The sequence below is a fragment of the Lithobates pipiens genome, unplaced genomic scaffold (genome assembly GCF_037356315.1).
Source record: "Lithobates pipiens isolate NorthernLeopardFrog02 unplaced genomic scaffold, aLitPip1_a1.2 Scaffold_62, whole genome shotgun sequence".
Classification (NCBI taxonomy): Eukaryota; Metazoa; Chordata; class Amphibia; order Anura; family Ranidae; genus Lithobates; species Lithobates pipiens.
The window spans coordinates 2350069-2365675 of NW_027507884.1; the positions used below are offsets into that span (position 1 = coordinate 2350069).

The following is a 15607-nucleotide window of genomic DNA, read 5'->3' on the forward strand; positions in this document are numbered from 1 at the left end:
ACATTACTCGGCGGGAGCCTCCCATGGAGGCGGATCAGTTGCGGCTTTTTTTTTCTTTTTTGGTCCGTCGGGCAGCGTGAACTTACATCGTGGGACATTTTTATTTTTTTATTTTTTGAATATACGACTTGTCCCAAGGTGTCTCTTGTCTTTTTTACCATTTTGGCACTTTTTTTGTGAAATGGTAGGGGTACGATTAGGTACCCTATTACCAATTCACACGGTGGGGGAGGCTGGGATCTGGGGGTCCCCTTGTTAAAAGGGGGTTCCAGATTCCGATAAGCCCCCCGCCCACATACCCCCACAACCACTAGGCAAGGCTTGTGGGGATGAGGCCCTTGTGCCCATCAACTTGGGGACAAGGTGCTGTGGGGTCAGACTCCAAAGCACCCTCCCCATGTTGAGGGCATGTGGCCTGGTATGGTTCAGGAGGGGGGGGGGGCTTTCTCGTTCTCCCCTCTTTTCCTGTGGCCTGCCAGGTTGCATGCTCAGATAAGGGTCTGTTATGGATTTTGGGGGGACCCCTACGCCATTTCTTTTAAATTTTGATGCAGGGTTCCCCTTAAAATCCATACCAGACCCTTCTGGTATGGATTTTGGGGGGGGGACCTTTACGCCATTTTTTTTTTAATTTGGCACAGCGTTCCCCTAAATTTCCATATCAGACCCGAAGGGATGGATCTAAAGCCTCATACACACGATCGGACTTTGTACAAACTTTCCCGTGGATTTTTGTACAAAGGGCGTCGGCCGAGAACTTGTATTGCATACGCACGGTAGGACCTTTTCAGCCAACTTTCACCAAATCACGTGTTTTTTCTGCACTTTATCGCCACCTTTGGTCAACTTCTGTATTGTTGTCTGATTTTTTGCATTGGTTCTGAGCATGCCTGTTTGTACTTTGTACAAAAGTCCTATGGTTTTCTGTACACACGATCAGACTTTGCTCCATCAGACTTTTGTTGCCAGAAAGTTTGTCCGTTCGCACAGCCAACAAAAGTCAGATGAAAACCGAAAAAGTTTGTCCAATGGAGCGTACACACGGTCGGATGTTGCTCCAAAACAGCTAATTTGCATGTTTGTTGTCAAAAAGTCCGATCGCATGTACGGGCCTTTAGGGGGACCGCTACGCAATTTAAATAAAAAAAAAAAAAAAATTGGTTTTGGTTTCCCCTTAATATTCATACCAGACCCAAAGGGCTTAGTAATGGACTGGGGTGGGGTGGGGGAAACCCATGCCATTTTTTTTCAATGATTTTCATCTATATTGCCGAGACCAGACAATTCATTACAGCCGTTATCAGTTTTAAATGACAATTTTTTCCTTTAGAAATGTCATTTTGCTGTGGCACTGTTCTAAACACAGGAAAAATGTGCCACTTTACAGGCATACTATAGACACCCCCCAGGCACGATATTTAAAGGAATATTTATTGTTCCACTTTAAAAAAAAAAAAACATTGCCCTCGAAAAGAACTGCCTTTTTTAAAAATACATGTCCCCTGTGGCAGGACCCGGGTCCCCAAATACTTTTTATGACAGTAACCTTTAAAATTGTCACTTTTGATTTTTCATGTTCGTGTCCCAAAGACTTTTTAACGGTGTTCGCGTGTTCTGCCAAATTTTCTGCCTGTTCGCATATTCCGCTGCAAACCGAATCGCGGGGGGTGTTTGCAGCGGAATATGCTCGTCTCTAATCTGCAGTATGACATACATACAGAGAAGGAATGTATTACATAGACAATCATAATCTGAAGTATTTAGTAGGAAATCTGCTACTTACCTTCCTTTAAGCATTTTGGGTATTTTAGCACACCGTCCAAGCACTGAACCCTCAGACTTTTTTCGTCGGGAATGCCATATCCAGCTGCGCACTCGAATGTTAAGCTATCAAGATGCTCAGAATATATTTCCTTAATTTTCTCCTCTGCATATTTCAGCCTAATGTTGTTTTGTAACATATCAGTTGATCTCACAATACAAGGGGCTGTAATTGAGTAGAGAACACATACAATGAATATGTCAATATGTTACAACAGGGGTCTCCAAACCTTCTCAACAAAGGGGCAGCATACTGTCCTTTGGCCTTTAGAGGGGCTGAAATGTGGCCATTGGGAATAATAAAAAAAAAAAAAATAATGCCCTGTCTTTGGCATATTAGTGGGAGAAATTGTGCCCCAACATTGGCATCATTGGGAGGAATTATGCCCCCTTCATTAGTGTCACTGGGCCACATTGTTGGTGTCATCGGGAGAGATAATTGTGCCCCGTCATTGGCCCCTTTGTTGGTATCAGTGGATGAAATAATGTCCCAAGAGCCAGTTAAAAGCTAGCAAAGGGGTGCATCTGGGCCTTTGGGGCACATTTTGGAGACCACTGTGCTACGGGATGGAAGGAAGAAGAAAGGGAATTCTTGAAAATGTGCTGGTAACTAATGTGAGACCAGAGGCCACCAAATCTAGACATGGAAGAACGCATGCATTTACACTAGGTTCACATTTATGCGGCTACACTTGACGCGTTTTTCAGGCACGTTTTGCTGTGCATTTTGCTTGTTTTTTATGTGTTTTTGCATGCAGTTTTCATACATTTTGTGTTTTATGTTTTTTTTTTCTCTTTAAACACACTGTATATCGCTGGTTGCTAAGGAGGGGACCTGGAAGCTGGCCGCACATGCAGAAGGAGATTGTTATTGAAGGGAGGAGATGGAGAAAGTGAGGATCAAGGAGGAATAGTGTGGACCTTGTCTCACTGAGGTTCTCCTCTGTGGGGCAGACTCGTGTTTGCTTGTACATGGGGTAGCCAAATGGTTGGTACTTTTATCATGGATGATACCAATCCATAAGAGGGCACGAGCGCCGCCCCCTCTCTCCAGCCACCCCCTCTATGACCAATGGATAGATTCATGCATAACATGAATCTATCCATGGCCGCCGCTTGATGGGTGCCCAGTGCCTGAATTACAGCGGAAGGGGGGGGGGGTGTTTTTGAAGCACCTGATTAGAGCCATATGCTGTAATAGGCTTCAAAATAGGTGAACTGTGAGCGCCATGCTTGGTGCTCGCAGTCCATCCACGTGTGTTAGAAAAGTGAATGAATATTTCCTTTCCTAACCGCTTCTCCGACGATTGTCCGACGGGATGACGTACGACCGGACTAGAATAAGGAAAGTTCATAGCCAGTAGCCAATAGCTGCCCTAGCGTCGTTTTTTTCGTCCGTCGGACTAGCATACAGACGAACTGATTTTTCGACAGCAAAGGTCCGATGGAGCCCACACACGATCGAATTGTCCGACGGATTGGGTCCATAGGACCTTTGCTGTCGGAAAGTCCGGTCGTGTGTGTACACGGCATTACAGTTGGGGTTCTTTACTGTATATATCTTCTCAAAGTAATAAATATACCTCGGCAAACTGGTTCTGCGTCCCATTCTCCATGCCTGCACGTTATCGCCTTTCCTTCAAGGGTGTACCAGCTGGCACATTTATAGTTTACAATAGAACCAGATAGATACTGAAGATTTTTTACTCCTACGATCTCTCCATTCTGGACCGGCGGTGGTGGACCACAGCTTTGCCCAAGTCCTAAAAAAAAAAAAAAAAAAAAACACAGATGGATTAAAGGCTTGCTATATGCATTATAATACGAATACGGGTTAATGCTGATTAAGATAGTATTTTGTTTATTCGTTTTATTTATTTTTTTTAAATTTCACATGCCTTTGTTTATATTTTACTTGCAGTGAAAGTGACAGTAACAGGAGTTAGGAGAAACCATACTGTAGTACCCAACTGGGGTTGCTTACAATGGTCAGCTTTTACTAATAGGCAGCTCAGTGGCTTAGTGGTTAGCACGTCTGCCTAGCAGCACTGGGATGGTTGGTTTAACCACTTTCAGCCCCGGACCATTTTGCTGGCTTAAGACCGGACCACTATTTGTGATTTGGCACTGCATCGCTTTAACTGACAATTGCGCGGTCGTGCGACGTGGCTCCCAAACAATATTGGCGTCCTTTTTTTTACCACAAATAGAGCTTTCTTTTGGTGGTATTTGATCACCCCTGCGGTTTTTATTTTTTGCGCTATAAATAAAAATAGAGCGACAATTTTGAAAAAAAAACGCATTATTTTTTACTTTTTGTTATAATAAATATTCCCAAAAATATCTAAAAAAAACATTTTTTCCCCTCAGTTTAGGCCGATACGTATTCTTCTACATATTTTTGGTAAAAAAAAAATTACAATAAGCCATTATTAACCACTTACAGACCGGACCATTTTGCTGGTCAAAGACCAGACCACTTTTTGCGATTCGGCACTGCGTCACTTTAATTGACAATTGCGCGGTCGTGCGACGTGGCTCCCAAACAAAATTGATGTCTTTTTTTCCCCACAAATAGAGCTTTCTTTTGGTGGTATTTGATCACCCCTGCGGTTTTTATTTTTTGCGCTATAAACAAAAATAGAGCGACAATTTTGAAAAAAACGCATTATTTTTTACTTTTTGTTATAATAAATATTCCCCAAAAATATATAAAAAAACATTTTTTCCCCTCAGTTTAGGCTGATACGTATTCTTTTACATATTTTTGGTAAAAAAAAAAATCACAATAAGCCATTATTGATTGGTTTGCGCAAAAGTTATAGCGTTTTTTTTACTAGTAATGGCGGCGATCAGTGATTTTTATTGTGACTACGACATTATGGTGGGCACATCGGACATTTTTGACACATTTTTGGGACCATTGTCATTTATACAGTAATCAGTGCTATACAAATGCAGTGATTCCTGTGTTCGCGGCGGCGATCGAGTTCGCGGGACCCACGACCGGACTCACGGGGGTCCCGACCGGCACGCGAGCGTGCCACTGGCGACGCACACGCAATGGCAAGGCGGCATGTAAAAATGGATGTACCTGTACGCCAATATGTCTGCCCGTGACATTTTGCCAACGTACATCGGCGTGCGCCGGTCGGGAACTGGTTAAATCGCAACCACAGCACTACCTGTCTGTAGTCTCCAAGCTCTCCCTGTGCCTGCCTGGGTTTCCTCCCACACTCCATGCTAGGTTAATTGGCCCTAATATGCAGTCACCGGCCACTTTATTCACCTGTTCAATTGCTTGGTAACACAAGTTGTTATTCAGCCAATCACAGGGCAGAAACTCAATGCATTTAGGCATCTAGACGTGGTGAAGACGACTTGTTGAAGTTCAAACCGAGCATCGGAATGGGGAAGAAAGGGGATTTAAGTGACTTTGAGCGTAGCATGGTTATTGGTGCCAGACGGGCTGGTCTGAGTATTTCTAAAACTGCTGATCTACTGTGATTTCAACACAACCATCCTTAGGGTTTACAGAGAATGGTCCAAAAAAAGAAAACAAATAGGTGAATAGGCAGACAGGTTTGGATGATAGAAAGGCAACAGTAAGTCAAATAACCACTCGCTACAACCAAGGTAGGCAGAATACCATCTCTGAACACACAACACATCGAACCTTAAAGCAGATGGGCTACAGCAGCACAACCGCTACAAAGGCTACAATTCGCTCAGGGTCAAACTGGACAATAGAAGATTGGAAAAATATTGCCTGGTCTGATGAGTCTCGATTTCAGCTGCGACATTCAGATGGTGGGGTCAGAATTTGGAGTAAATAACATGAAAGCATGGATCCATCCTGCCTTGTATCATTGGTTCAGGTTGCTGGCGGTGTAATGATTTGGGGGATATTGTCTTGGCACACTTTGGGCCCGTTAGTACCAATTGAGCATCGTTTAAATGCCATGGCCTACCTGAGTATTGTTCCTGACCATGTCCATCCCTTTATGACTACAGTGTCCCCATCTTCTGATGGCTCCTTCCAGCAGGATAATACACCATGTCACAAAGCCCCAATCATCTCACCACTGGACAATGAGGTCCCTGTACTCCAATGGCCTCCACACTCACCAGATCTCATCCAATGGCCTCCACACTCACCAGATCTCATCCAATAAAGTACCTTTGGGATGTGGTGGAATGGGAGATTCTCATCATGGATCATGAATTGAGGCCAAACTCCAGATCACACTGCAGTTACAGCAAACAGTTTTTTTTACTTTTGGAATAAAGGTTTTACTAAAATAAAAAAGCTGGCATATAAGCATATGAGAAGGAAGAGAGCCACAGCCCTGGATCAAGATGGGGTCCAGGCAGGGGCGCTGCTACAGTAGGTCTACAAAAGATCTGGGGCTAGAGCCCATAGTAGAAAATCAAAGAAAGTCATACCCTTGGGCTGGCATACACATGTATATAATATATGTGTGTTTGTGTGTACCGTATATACTCGAGTATAGGCCGACCCGAATATAAGCCAAGGCCCCCAATTTACCCCCAAAAAACTGGAAAAAATTATTGACTCGTGTATAAGCCGAGGGTGAGACATGCCTGTCCATCCCTGTGTGTCCGTCCATCCCTGTGGGTCCATCCATCCCTGTGTGTGTGTCCATGCATCCGTGTGTGTGTGTGTGTGTGTCCATGCATCCGTGTGTGTGTGTGTGTGTGTCCATGCATCCGTGTGTGTGTGTGTGTGTGTGTGTGTGTGTGTGTGTGTGTCCGTGCAGCCTGCCTGTGTCCGTCCAGCCTGCGTCCCGTCCAGCCTGCGTCCCGTCCAGCCTGCGTCCCGTCCCGGCCCGGCCCGTCCCGGCCCGGCCCGTCCCGTCCCGAGCCGAGCCTCCGTCCTTCAGCTCTTCGTCGGCGGCCATTCTAGGATTCAAAAGCCGCGCCTCCGTCGGTGATAGGCGGAACACTCAATTTCCCACTGACTGCTGTTCCGCCTATCGGATGTCCGTGATAGGCGGAACACTCAATTTCCCAGCAGCCTGTGTTCCGCCTATCACGGGCATCGTCTCATCCTCGTCCGTAGTACGAGGATGAGACGATGCCCGTGATAGGCGGAACACAGGCTGCTGGGAAATTCAGTGTTCCGCCTATCACAGGCGAAGGCGGAGCCGGAGGCGCGGCTTTTGAATTCTAGAATGGCCGCTGTCTGTCTGCTCGACACGCTGATCGAGCGGGCAGACAGCGATGACTCGAGTATAAGCCGAGGGGGGCACTTTCAGCCTCAAAAAAGAGGCTGAAAATCTCGGCTTATACTCGAGTATATACGGTATATTATATATATATATATAGTTTTTAATATTATTTCATTATATATTATTTATTATTATTACATCGGGGTCCCCATTGATACCGCCTTACATCAGCATGCCCAGGAAGCGCACCCTTACATCAGGTTCCCCAGAGAGCCTCCCCCTTTCATCAGAGAGCCTCTCCTTTACATCAGGGTCCCCAGAGCCCCCCTTATTACATCTGGGTCCCCAGAGAGCCTTCCCCTTACATCAGGGTCCCCAGAGAGCCCCCATTACATCAGGGTCCCCAGGAATTCTCCTCTTTACATCAGGGTCCCCAGAGAGCCCACCCCTTACATCAGGGTCCTCGGAGAGCCTTCCCTTACATCAGGGTCCCCAGGGGGCCTTCCCTTACATCAGGGTCCCCTGAGAGCCTCCCCCTTACACCAGGGTCCCCAGAGAGCCCCCCCTTACATCAGGGTCCCCAGAGAGCCCCCCCTTACATCAGGGTCCCCAGAGAGCCTTCCCTTACATCAGGGTCCCCAGAGAGCCTTCCCTTACATCAGGGTCCCCAGAGAGCCTTCCCTTACATCAGGGTCCCCAGAGAGTCTTCCCTTACATCAGGGTCCCCAGAGAGCCTCTCCCTTAAATCAGTGTCCTCAGAGAGCCTTCCCTTACATCAGGGTCCCCAGAGAGCCTCCTCCTTGCATCAAGGTCCCCAGAGAGCCTCTCCTTACATCAGGGTCCCCAGAGAGCCCCCCCCCTTACATCAGGATCCCCAGAGAGCTCCCGCTTACATCAGGATCCCCAGAAATTCTCCTCCTTACATCAGGGTCATTAGAAAGAGGGCGGTCAGTGAGAGATGATGTCATCTCTCTTCTGCCTGCGGCTGCACAGTGAGAGCGGCACAGCGGTGATGCAGGGAGGGCGGTGATATCATCTCTCTGCTCTCTCGCCCCCCCCAGCTCTCCCGTGCTGTCTACCGCACTCGTGTCCCGGCTGCAGAGGGGCCACGGCTGTCTCTGAGAGACTCGGGGCTATGGGCCCCAGATTCAGCCCCGGAAGATTTCACCCCCTTCCTGACCAGAGCACTTTATGCAATTCGGCACTGCGTCGCTTTAACTGACAATTGTGCGGTCGTGCGACGTTGTACCCAAACTAAATTGAGGAGTTGACGATCATAGGAAATAATCACGTTACAGTAAAATACAGTGAAACTTTCTAATGCTTGTGAGATTTGTCCAGCATTTTTTTTTTTTTTTATAAATAACCCCAATACACTGTGGAAAAAAAAAAAAAGTACTGCATTAGATGTTGTGATAAATTCCCACTCACGTATGCAGGTTGGATAAGCCAGTGTTGGCTCAGCGGATACTCTTTTAGTTTCTTCTGGTTTCTGGCATGTTGCGGTCAATGAAGTCCTATTAAAGTATCCGGCCTTACATATAAACTGGACAGTTTCTCCTTCCCCGTACAATGATTCGCCGTCGTGTTTATCGTCCAGTTCTAAGAAGTTGTCATCATTTGTTCTTGGTCTAGGTGACATGTACCTAAAAAAAAAAAAAAAAAAAAAAACATAAAAATAAAGAGAGCTGAAAAATAAAATCTTAAAGTGGAAATTCTGTATTTTTTTTATTTTTCCATCTATTTTTTTTTTTTTCCTGCCAGTAAATCCCCTATACATCCCACTTCCTGTTTCTTGTCTGGTCATTAGCCTAGGCTTATCACATCATGCACAGCTCTCTCTCGTGAGAGTTTGCCAGGAAGGAAGGGAGGGGTGGGAGGAGTCATAAGAGGGCCAATGAGAGCTGCAGAGCTGGAGGTGTGTCTGTGTAAATCCAGGAAGTGAACAGGCAGCAGCTTCAGCTGCCCACAGTTGAAATGGCCGCCGCCAGACTCAGTGGAGGGAGATTTCTGCAGGATATTTGGCAACTACGGAATCTTGGTATATATAGAAAATGACATGCAAAGTGGTGGGAGGGAAGCTTCAGAATGGCAAAGATGTTTTTATTACAAATGATGTGAGCAGACTGCAGTTCCCCTTTCATTAATCATAGAGATAAAGGTATGGAAGGATGCTGCTGCTGAATTGTTACTGTCCTTTGTCAATTAAAGGCCAACTGCCCTCTTCTATCTGCAAGCAGCCAGTGTTAGACTGACAGCATTTTTTTTTTTTTAATGACATGGATTGGCTGACATTACTGGCCCTCCCTCCCTCCCTCAGTCTGGATTTTGCGTGGTGAGATAAGAATATCGGATTTGAAGAGACGCTGTCACCACGTAAATACAGAGCAAGAAAACAGCCGATCCCCTTATACTCACCTTGCCTGGGATCCCTCACAGCTTCTTTCTCCTCTCCAGGCTGGGAGCATGTCATATACAGTGCAGTGTACAGAGTGCAGTGGTCAGGCGCATGTCATATACAGTGAAGTGTACAGAGTGCAGTGGTCAGGAGCATGTCATATACAGTGCAGTGTACAGAGTGCAGTGGTCAGGCGCATGTCACATACAGTGAAGTGTACAGAGTGCAGTGGTCAGGAGCATGTCATATACAGTGCAGTGTACAGAGTGCAGTGTTCAGGCGCATGTCATATACAGTGCAGTGTACAGAGTGCAGTGGTCAGGCACATGTCATATACAGTGCGGTGTACAGAGTGCAGTGGTCAGGAGCATGTCATATACAGTTCAGTGTACAGAGTGCAGTGGTCAGGAGCATGTCATATACAGTACAGTGGTCAGGAACATGTCATACAACCCAGTGTACAAAGTACAGTGGTCAGGAACATGTCATATACAGTGTAGTGGTCAGGAACATGTCATACAGCCCAGTGTACAGAGTTCAGTGGTCAGGAGCATGTCATATACAGGGCAGTGTACAGAGTGCAGTGGTCAGGAGCATGTCATATACAGTGCAGTGTACAGAGTGCAGTGGTCAGGTGCATGTCATATACAGTGCAGTGTACAGAGTGCAGTGGTCAGGAGCATGTCATATACAGTGCAGTGGTCAGGAACATGTCATACAGCCCAGTGTACAGAGTGCAGTGGTCAGGAACATGTAATATACAGTGCAGTGGTCAGGAACATGTCATATACAGTGCAGTGTACAGAGTGGTTGGTTGTTTGTTTATGTTTTGTTATTTTATTTCATTGTTATTATGTAGTTTGTAAAAAAATAATAAAAAAAAATACATTGAGAAGTATATGTAAACTAAGCCATCATGTGTAGATTAATAATGGATATGAGTGTTAATTGTCTCCTTTTTATTTGTTATGTTAAATCTTAATAAAAAAATATAATTTAAAAAATGCATGTACAGTAGGGAAAATAAATATTTGATCCCCTGTAGATTCTGTAAGTTTGCCCACTTACAAAGAAGTGATCAGTCTATGATTTTTTTCATATGTGTATTTTAAATGATAGAGATAAACTATCAACCAAAAATCCAGAAGAAACATATAAAACAAATGTTATAAATTGCAGTTCAGTGAGTAAAATAAGTATTTGATCCCCAAGCAAAACATGACTTCGTACTTGGTGGAGAAATACTTGTTGGGAAGCACAGAGGTAAAATCTTTCAGTCAGCATTTTTTCACCCTGCAAACACGGCAAGTCACCCTCTTCAAGATGGCACATGTACAGTCATGCCAACGAACATCTAAATGATTCAGAGAAGGATTGGGAGAAAGTGCTGTGGTCAGATGAGACCAAAATTGAGCTCTTTGGCATTAACTCAACTTGCGTTGTTTGGAGGAAGAAAAATACTGACTATGACCCTAAGAACATCATCCCTACAGTCAAGCACAGGGTGGAAACATTATGCTTTGAGGCTATTTCTCTGCTAAAGGTACAGACTGACTTAGCTGCATTGAGGGGCCAATGGACGGGGCCATGTTCTGTAAAATCTTGGATGAGAACCTCCTTCCCTCATCCAGAACACTCAAGATGGGTTGTGGATGGGTCTTCCAGCATGACAATGACTCAAAACATTCCTCCAAGGCAACAAAGAAGTGGCTCAAGAAGAAGCACGTTAAGGTCATGAGTGGCCTAGTCAGTCTCCAGACCTTAATCCTATAGAAAATTTATGGAGGGAGCTTCAAATTCGAGTTACCAAGAGGCAGCCAAGAAACCTTAAGCATTTAGAGAAGATCTGTAATGAAGAGTGGACCAAAATCCCTCTATAGATGTGTGCAAACAAGGGTTTGTCCATCAAGTACTAAGTCATGTTTTGTTTGGGGATCAAATACTTACAGTATTTTACTCACTGAACTACCACTTAATTTTTAGTGTTTGTTTTATGTGGTTTTTTTCTGGGTTTTTGGTTGATATTCTGTCTCTATCATTTAGAATACAACAATGATAAAAATGATAGACTGATCACTTCTTTGCAAGTGGGCAAACTTACAAAATCTGCAGGGGGTCAAATAATTATTTCCCCCACTGTATATAGAAAAGACAAGGAGTAAACCCACCTAAAAATGTGAAAATAAAGAAGAGAGGTTACAATAGATATAGTATTTTGAAAAAGTATCCATGTACATACAAATACAAGCATCTTAAGGTCTCCAATAGTAAACAAAAAGTCTCAAAAGAGAAAATACTCAATGTTATATATTGAGACCAACAGAGGAAATGCACATATATAGTGTATGTAAGGGGGAGGGACCAAAGGTTCCACTCAGACCCTTCAATATAATCCATAATCTATCATATATCATAGATGAATTATGTTGGAAACCATAAATGGACGATGACATAAACCACAACCCAATAGTTGTGCATATAAATCAGTTCATTAACCATCTCAATGCACAACATACAATGGCCCCAGCTATAAGTATAGAAAAGAAACAAAGAGTACATCTAGGAAACAACACAAACACTGGATGCAATCCCATAATTGTAACAAATAAAGTAAAACCAATAAATTAAGTAAATAATGGCACTAATCAATAGACACGTGCATTCGTTTTCGTCCGAATGCATTTTCGTCCAAATTTCGGGTATTTTCGTTATCGTTTTAGGAAACGATAACGAACGTGCAGAATCTGAAAACCAAAAGATCTGACAAATAAACAAAGGCTTTATTTTAGTTTTCGTTGTGAAAACAGTTGGATATAGATAGGAGATTCGACATGACGCTGACAATAGCGATCTGTGTCCATGGAACCTGTGACCTCGAATGTGCCTAATAACTTATTAGTCCAAGATTATTCGACATAGAGAGAAAAGATTCGACATAGAAAGAAAAGATTCAACATAGAGAGAAAAGATTCAACATAGAAAGAAAAGATTCAACATAGAGAGAAACGATTCGACATAGAGAGAAAAGATTCGAGATAGAGAGAAAAGACTCGACATAGAGAGAAAAGATTCGACATAGAGAGAAAAGACTCGACATAGAAAGAAAAGATTCGACATAGAGAGAAAAGATTTGACATAGAGAGAAAAGACTCGACATAGAGAGAAAAGATTCAACATAGAGAGAAAAGATTCAACATAGAGAGAAAAGATTTGACATAGAGAGAAAAGACTCGACATAGAGAGAAGAGATTCGACATAGAGAGAAAAGATTCGACATAGAGAGAAAAGATTTGACATAGAGAGAAAAGACTCGACATAGAGAGAAAAGATTCGACATTATAGAGACAATAGCAAAAAAGGTTGAATGTGCGTAACCTAACGCTATTAGTCCAAGATTATTCGACATAGAGAGAAAAGATTTGACATGAAGATTCGACGAAGCAGTCGCTGCGAGTGGACATTTATTATAATTCTACTATAGCTTGTAGGCGAAACATTCGACCGGAAATGTGCGATTGCAATTTAGCTGCTCCGCCGAATCTTCGTAGAACATTCGACAGACACCATAAGCCTTCAATGACAGATTCGACCTTAATTATTTCGGATTTTCGGATAAATGCATTTTTTAAGGAAACATAATAAATAAAAAATGAATTTCGGGAGTAACTAAATACATTTATTTTTTTGGACGAAAACGGAATTCCGAAAAAAAATATTTCAGTGTGCACATGTCTACTAATCAATATGGTAACAACCAGTGTTAGTGTGGTAGAAAAATGGTAAATTAAAACATTTGAGTGGGAAGAGCAAACAAACTGCAACAATCCTATTCATAAAAGTGTATAATGTCCCACTTGAAGTTTAACCCATTTGGTATCCTAGTTTGCAGTTTAAAAATCCAGAACATCTCCCTTTTACAAAGGAGGCGAAAAGTGTCCCTTCCCCTCTGTGTTGTTTGCACATTGTCAATAATTTGTACCTGTACCAAGGACAAATCACCTCCATGTGTAGAATTAAAATGACAGGCAACATTGGTAGATTTGTTATTTTTAATCTCACACAAATGCTTACAAAATCTGTCCCTAAGCCTACAAATTGTTCTTCCCACGTACTGTACGGAATATGCTCCATATGTGATAACATATACATTACTAGTATTACAATTATAAAAATTGTCAATCTTAAAAATCTTACCACTTGTAGTGGAGCATATATCTTGTCCCGGCAGTACATCGGAACACCACAAGCAGTCAGAAGAGCCACATCTATAATTACCCTTGAAATGAAGCCAAGTCAGCGATTGGTAGATGTATGGGTGGGTTTGAGAAAACTGGGAGACAAATTGCCAAGGGATCGGGCTTTGCATGCATTCCGTCATCAGTTTGAGCCTGGCCTAAGGTATAAAAGACACACTACTTACTTCCAGAAAAACATCTCTGATACTTCATCACTCCGTCATGACAGAAAGCCGATAAATGTCCTCGGCGCTTAAATTTTCTTTTACATTTTACTCTTATTTCTGTACCGTGCTCATGTGTCATAAGAGCATCTTTTGGCGAGATAAGCTCAATGTGGTTTTTATCCAGACCGCTGCTGGAAACAATACAAGGCTCTGCAAAAAAAAAAATTCAAATTTAGTTATGTTGGAAAAGTGTATCTAAGAAAATCATCTGTAGTACTTAGCTAAGTGGAAAACAGCTGAATGTTTTAACCAATAAAAGTTTATTGAAGCATTTGACATCACAATACAGTACAATAAAAGCTAAGGAACAGTCGTGGGTTCAAGCCCACAATGCACAACATAACATATCGTTCAGTCCTAGATACCGTTACAGAGTACCTTATATTTTGGTAACATAAAGCAGCATGGGGAGGGAGCAAAGAAAAGGAGAACCCCCCTCTAATATAAATCAGGACCTCTGTAAATGCGGGATCTGATGAAGTAATCAACCACATACCCCCGATAATCTAGGTATTAAGATACTTGCAAATGGTGGGGGTAAATTTTGAGTGTCTATGAAGAAAGGAGAGAAAAAAGGATTGGGGGTAAAAGGAAAGGTGGTGGGGGGGGAGGGAGGGAGTGGGAGAGAAAAAAGGGGAGGGGAACCGGGACCCGAAAAATGCAGGGCGCACCCCATATTGGGTGAGGTGTGGAACAGAAAAGGCGAGAACCTGTCGATAGCTTGTTCTGAGTACACTAGCTGGCTTCAGAGCGGTAGCAGAGGTGTTACATTATAACCGGCACATAACCCCAGTCCAATATGCATAGTAGTTGAAAACTGAAATGTAGGGCCTAGATTATGTCACATGAGACCATCTTACTACTTAACAAATAAGTGTATAGCTGTTAGGGATTCAACCATTTTGAAGTTTCGCAAAAGCGTCTGAGTATTTGAAGGTAAACCAAGGTCTCCACAGTCTGTGAAATTTGTCAGTCCGTTCGGCAGCTATCGCCACCGTTTCTTCCATTTTATATAGAGAGTCCACCTCTGACAGCCACTCCCTCAAAGAGGGAGGACGCGTGGACTTCCAGTGTCTGGGAATGATCGCCTTAGCGGCGTTCAGCAAGTGGCGCACCATTGATTTTTTGTATTTGCTTAACGAGTAGCTGGAGATGTGGAGTAAACAGCATTCAGGTGTGAGGTCAATGCCCGTCTCCGTGATGGCGCGAATCTGCGAGCAGATCCCGTCCCAAAACCCTTTTAGGCTCTGGCAGTTCCACCATATATGTAACATATCACCTCCAGCACCTCCACATCTCCAGCAGGACTCTGACGTGCCTGGGAACCATTTATTAAGTCTAGCTGGTGTAAGATACCAGTTCGTCAAGACTTTATACGCTGTTTCTTGTGTGCTAGTGCTTATAGAGCATTTGTGTGCCAATATGCATGCATTGTTCCATTGCTCGTCCGTAAAGATCTTGGAGAAAAACCTCTCCCAGTCTAGTTTATGTCTGGTCGAGCGGTCAGTCCTGGAGGTCTGTAGCCAATTGTAGATCAGGGATGTCGCCCCTCTCACCGGTTCACCCGTGATGCACAATTGTTCGAACCACGTTTGTTCTCTCAAAACGTGCGATCTGTTGGTCGCGCAGTGAACATAGTCATGTAGCTGTCTGTATTGCCAGTAAGTGAAGTGTTTTGCCTGTAGGTCCTGCGCCAGGGCCTGAAAGGTCTTAAGTTTGTTCCTCTCCAAGCAG

At 43.6% G+C, this 15607-nt stretch overlaps 1 protein-coding gene across 1 annotated transcript in view; it reads right to left on the reverse strand.

Annotated features, from left to right (window-relative positions):
- Positions 1-15607, reverse strand: part of LOC143958869 (coagulation factor XIII B chain-like) — a 143881-nt gene that overhangs the window by 64547 nt on the left and 63727 nt on the right. Inside the window, 5 exon segments of the mRNA XM_077467851.1 lie at positions 1784-1987; positions 3405-3584; positions 8445-8633; positions 8636-8659; positions 13832-14023. Of these exon segments, the coding sequence (XP_077323977.1) occupies positions 1784-1987; positions 3405-3584; positions 8445-8633; positions 8636-8659; positions 13832-14023 (789 nt within the window).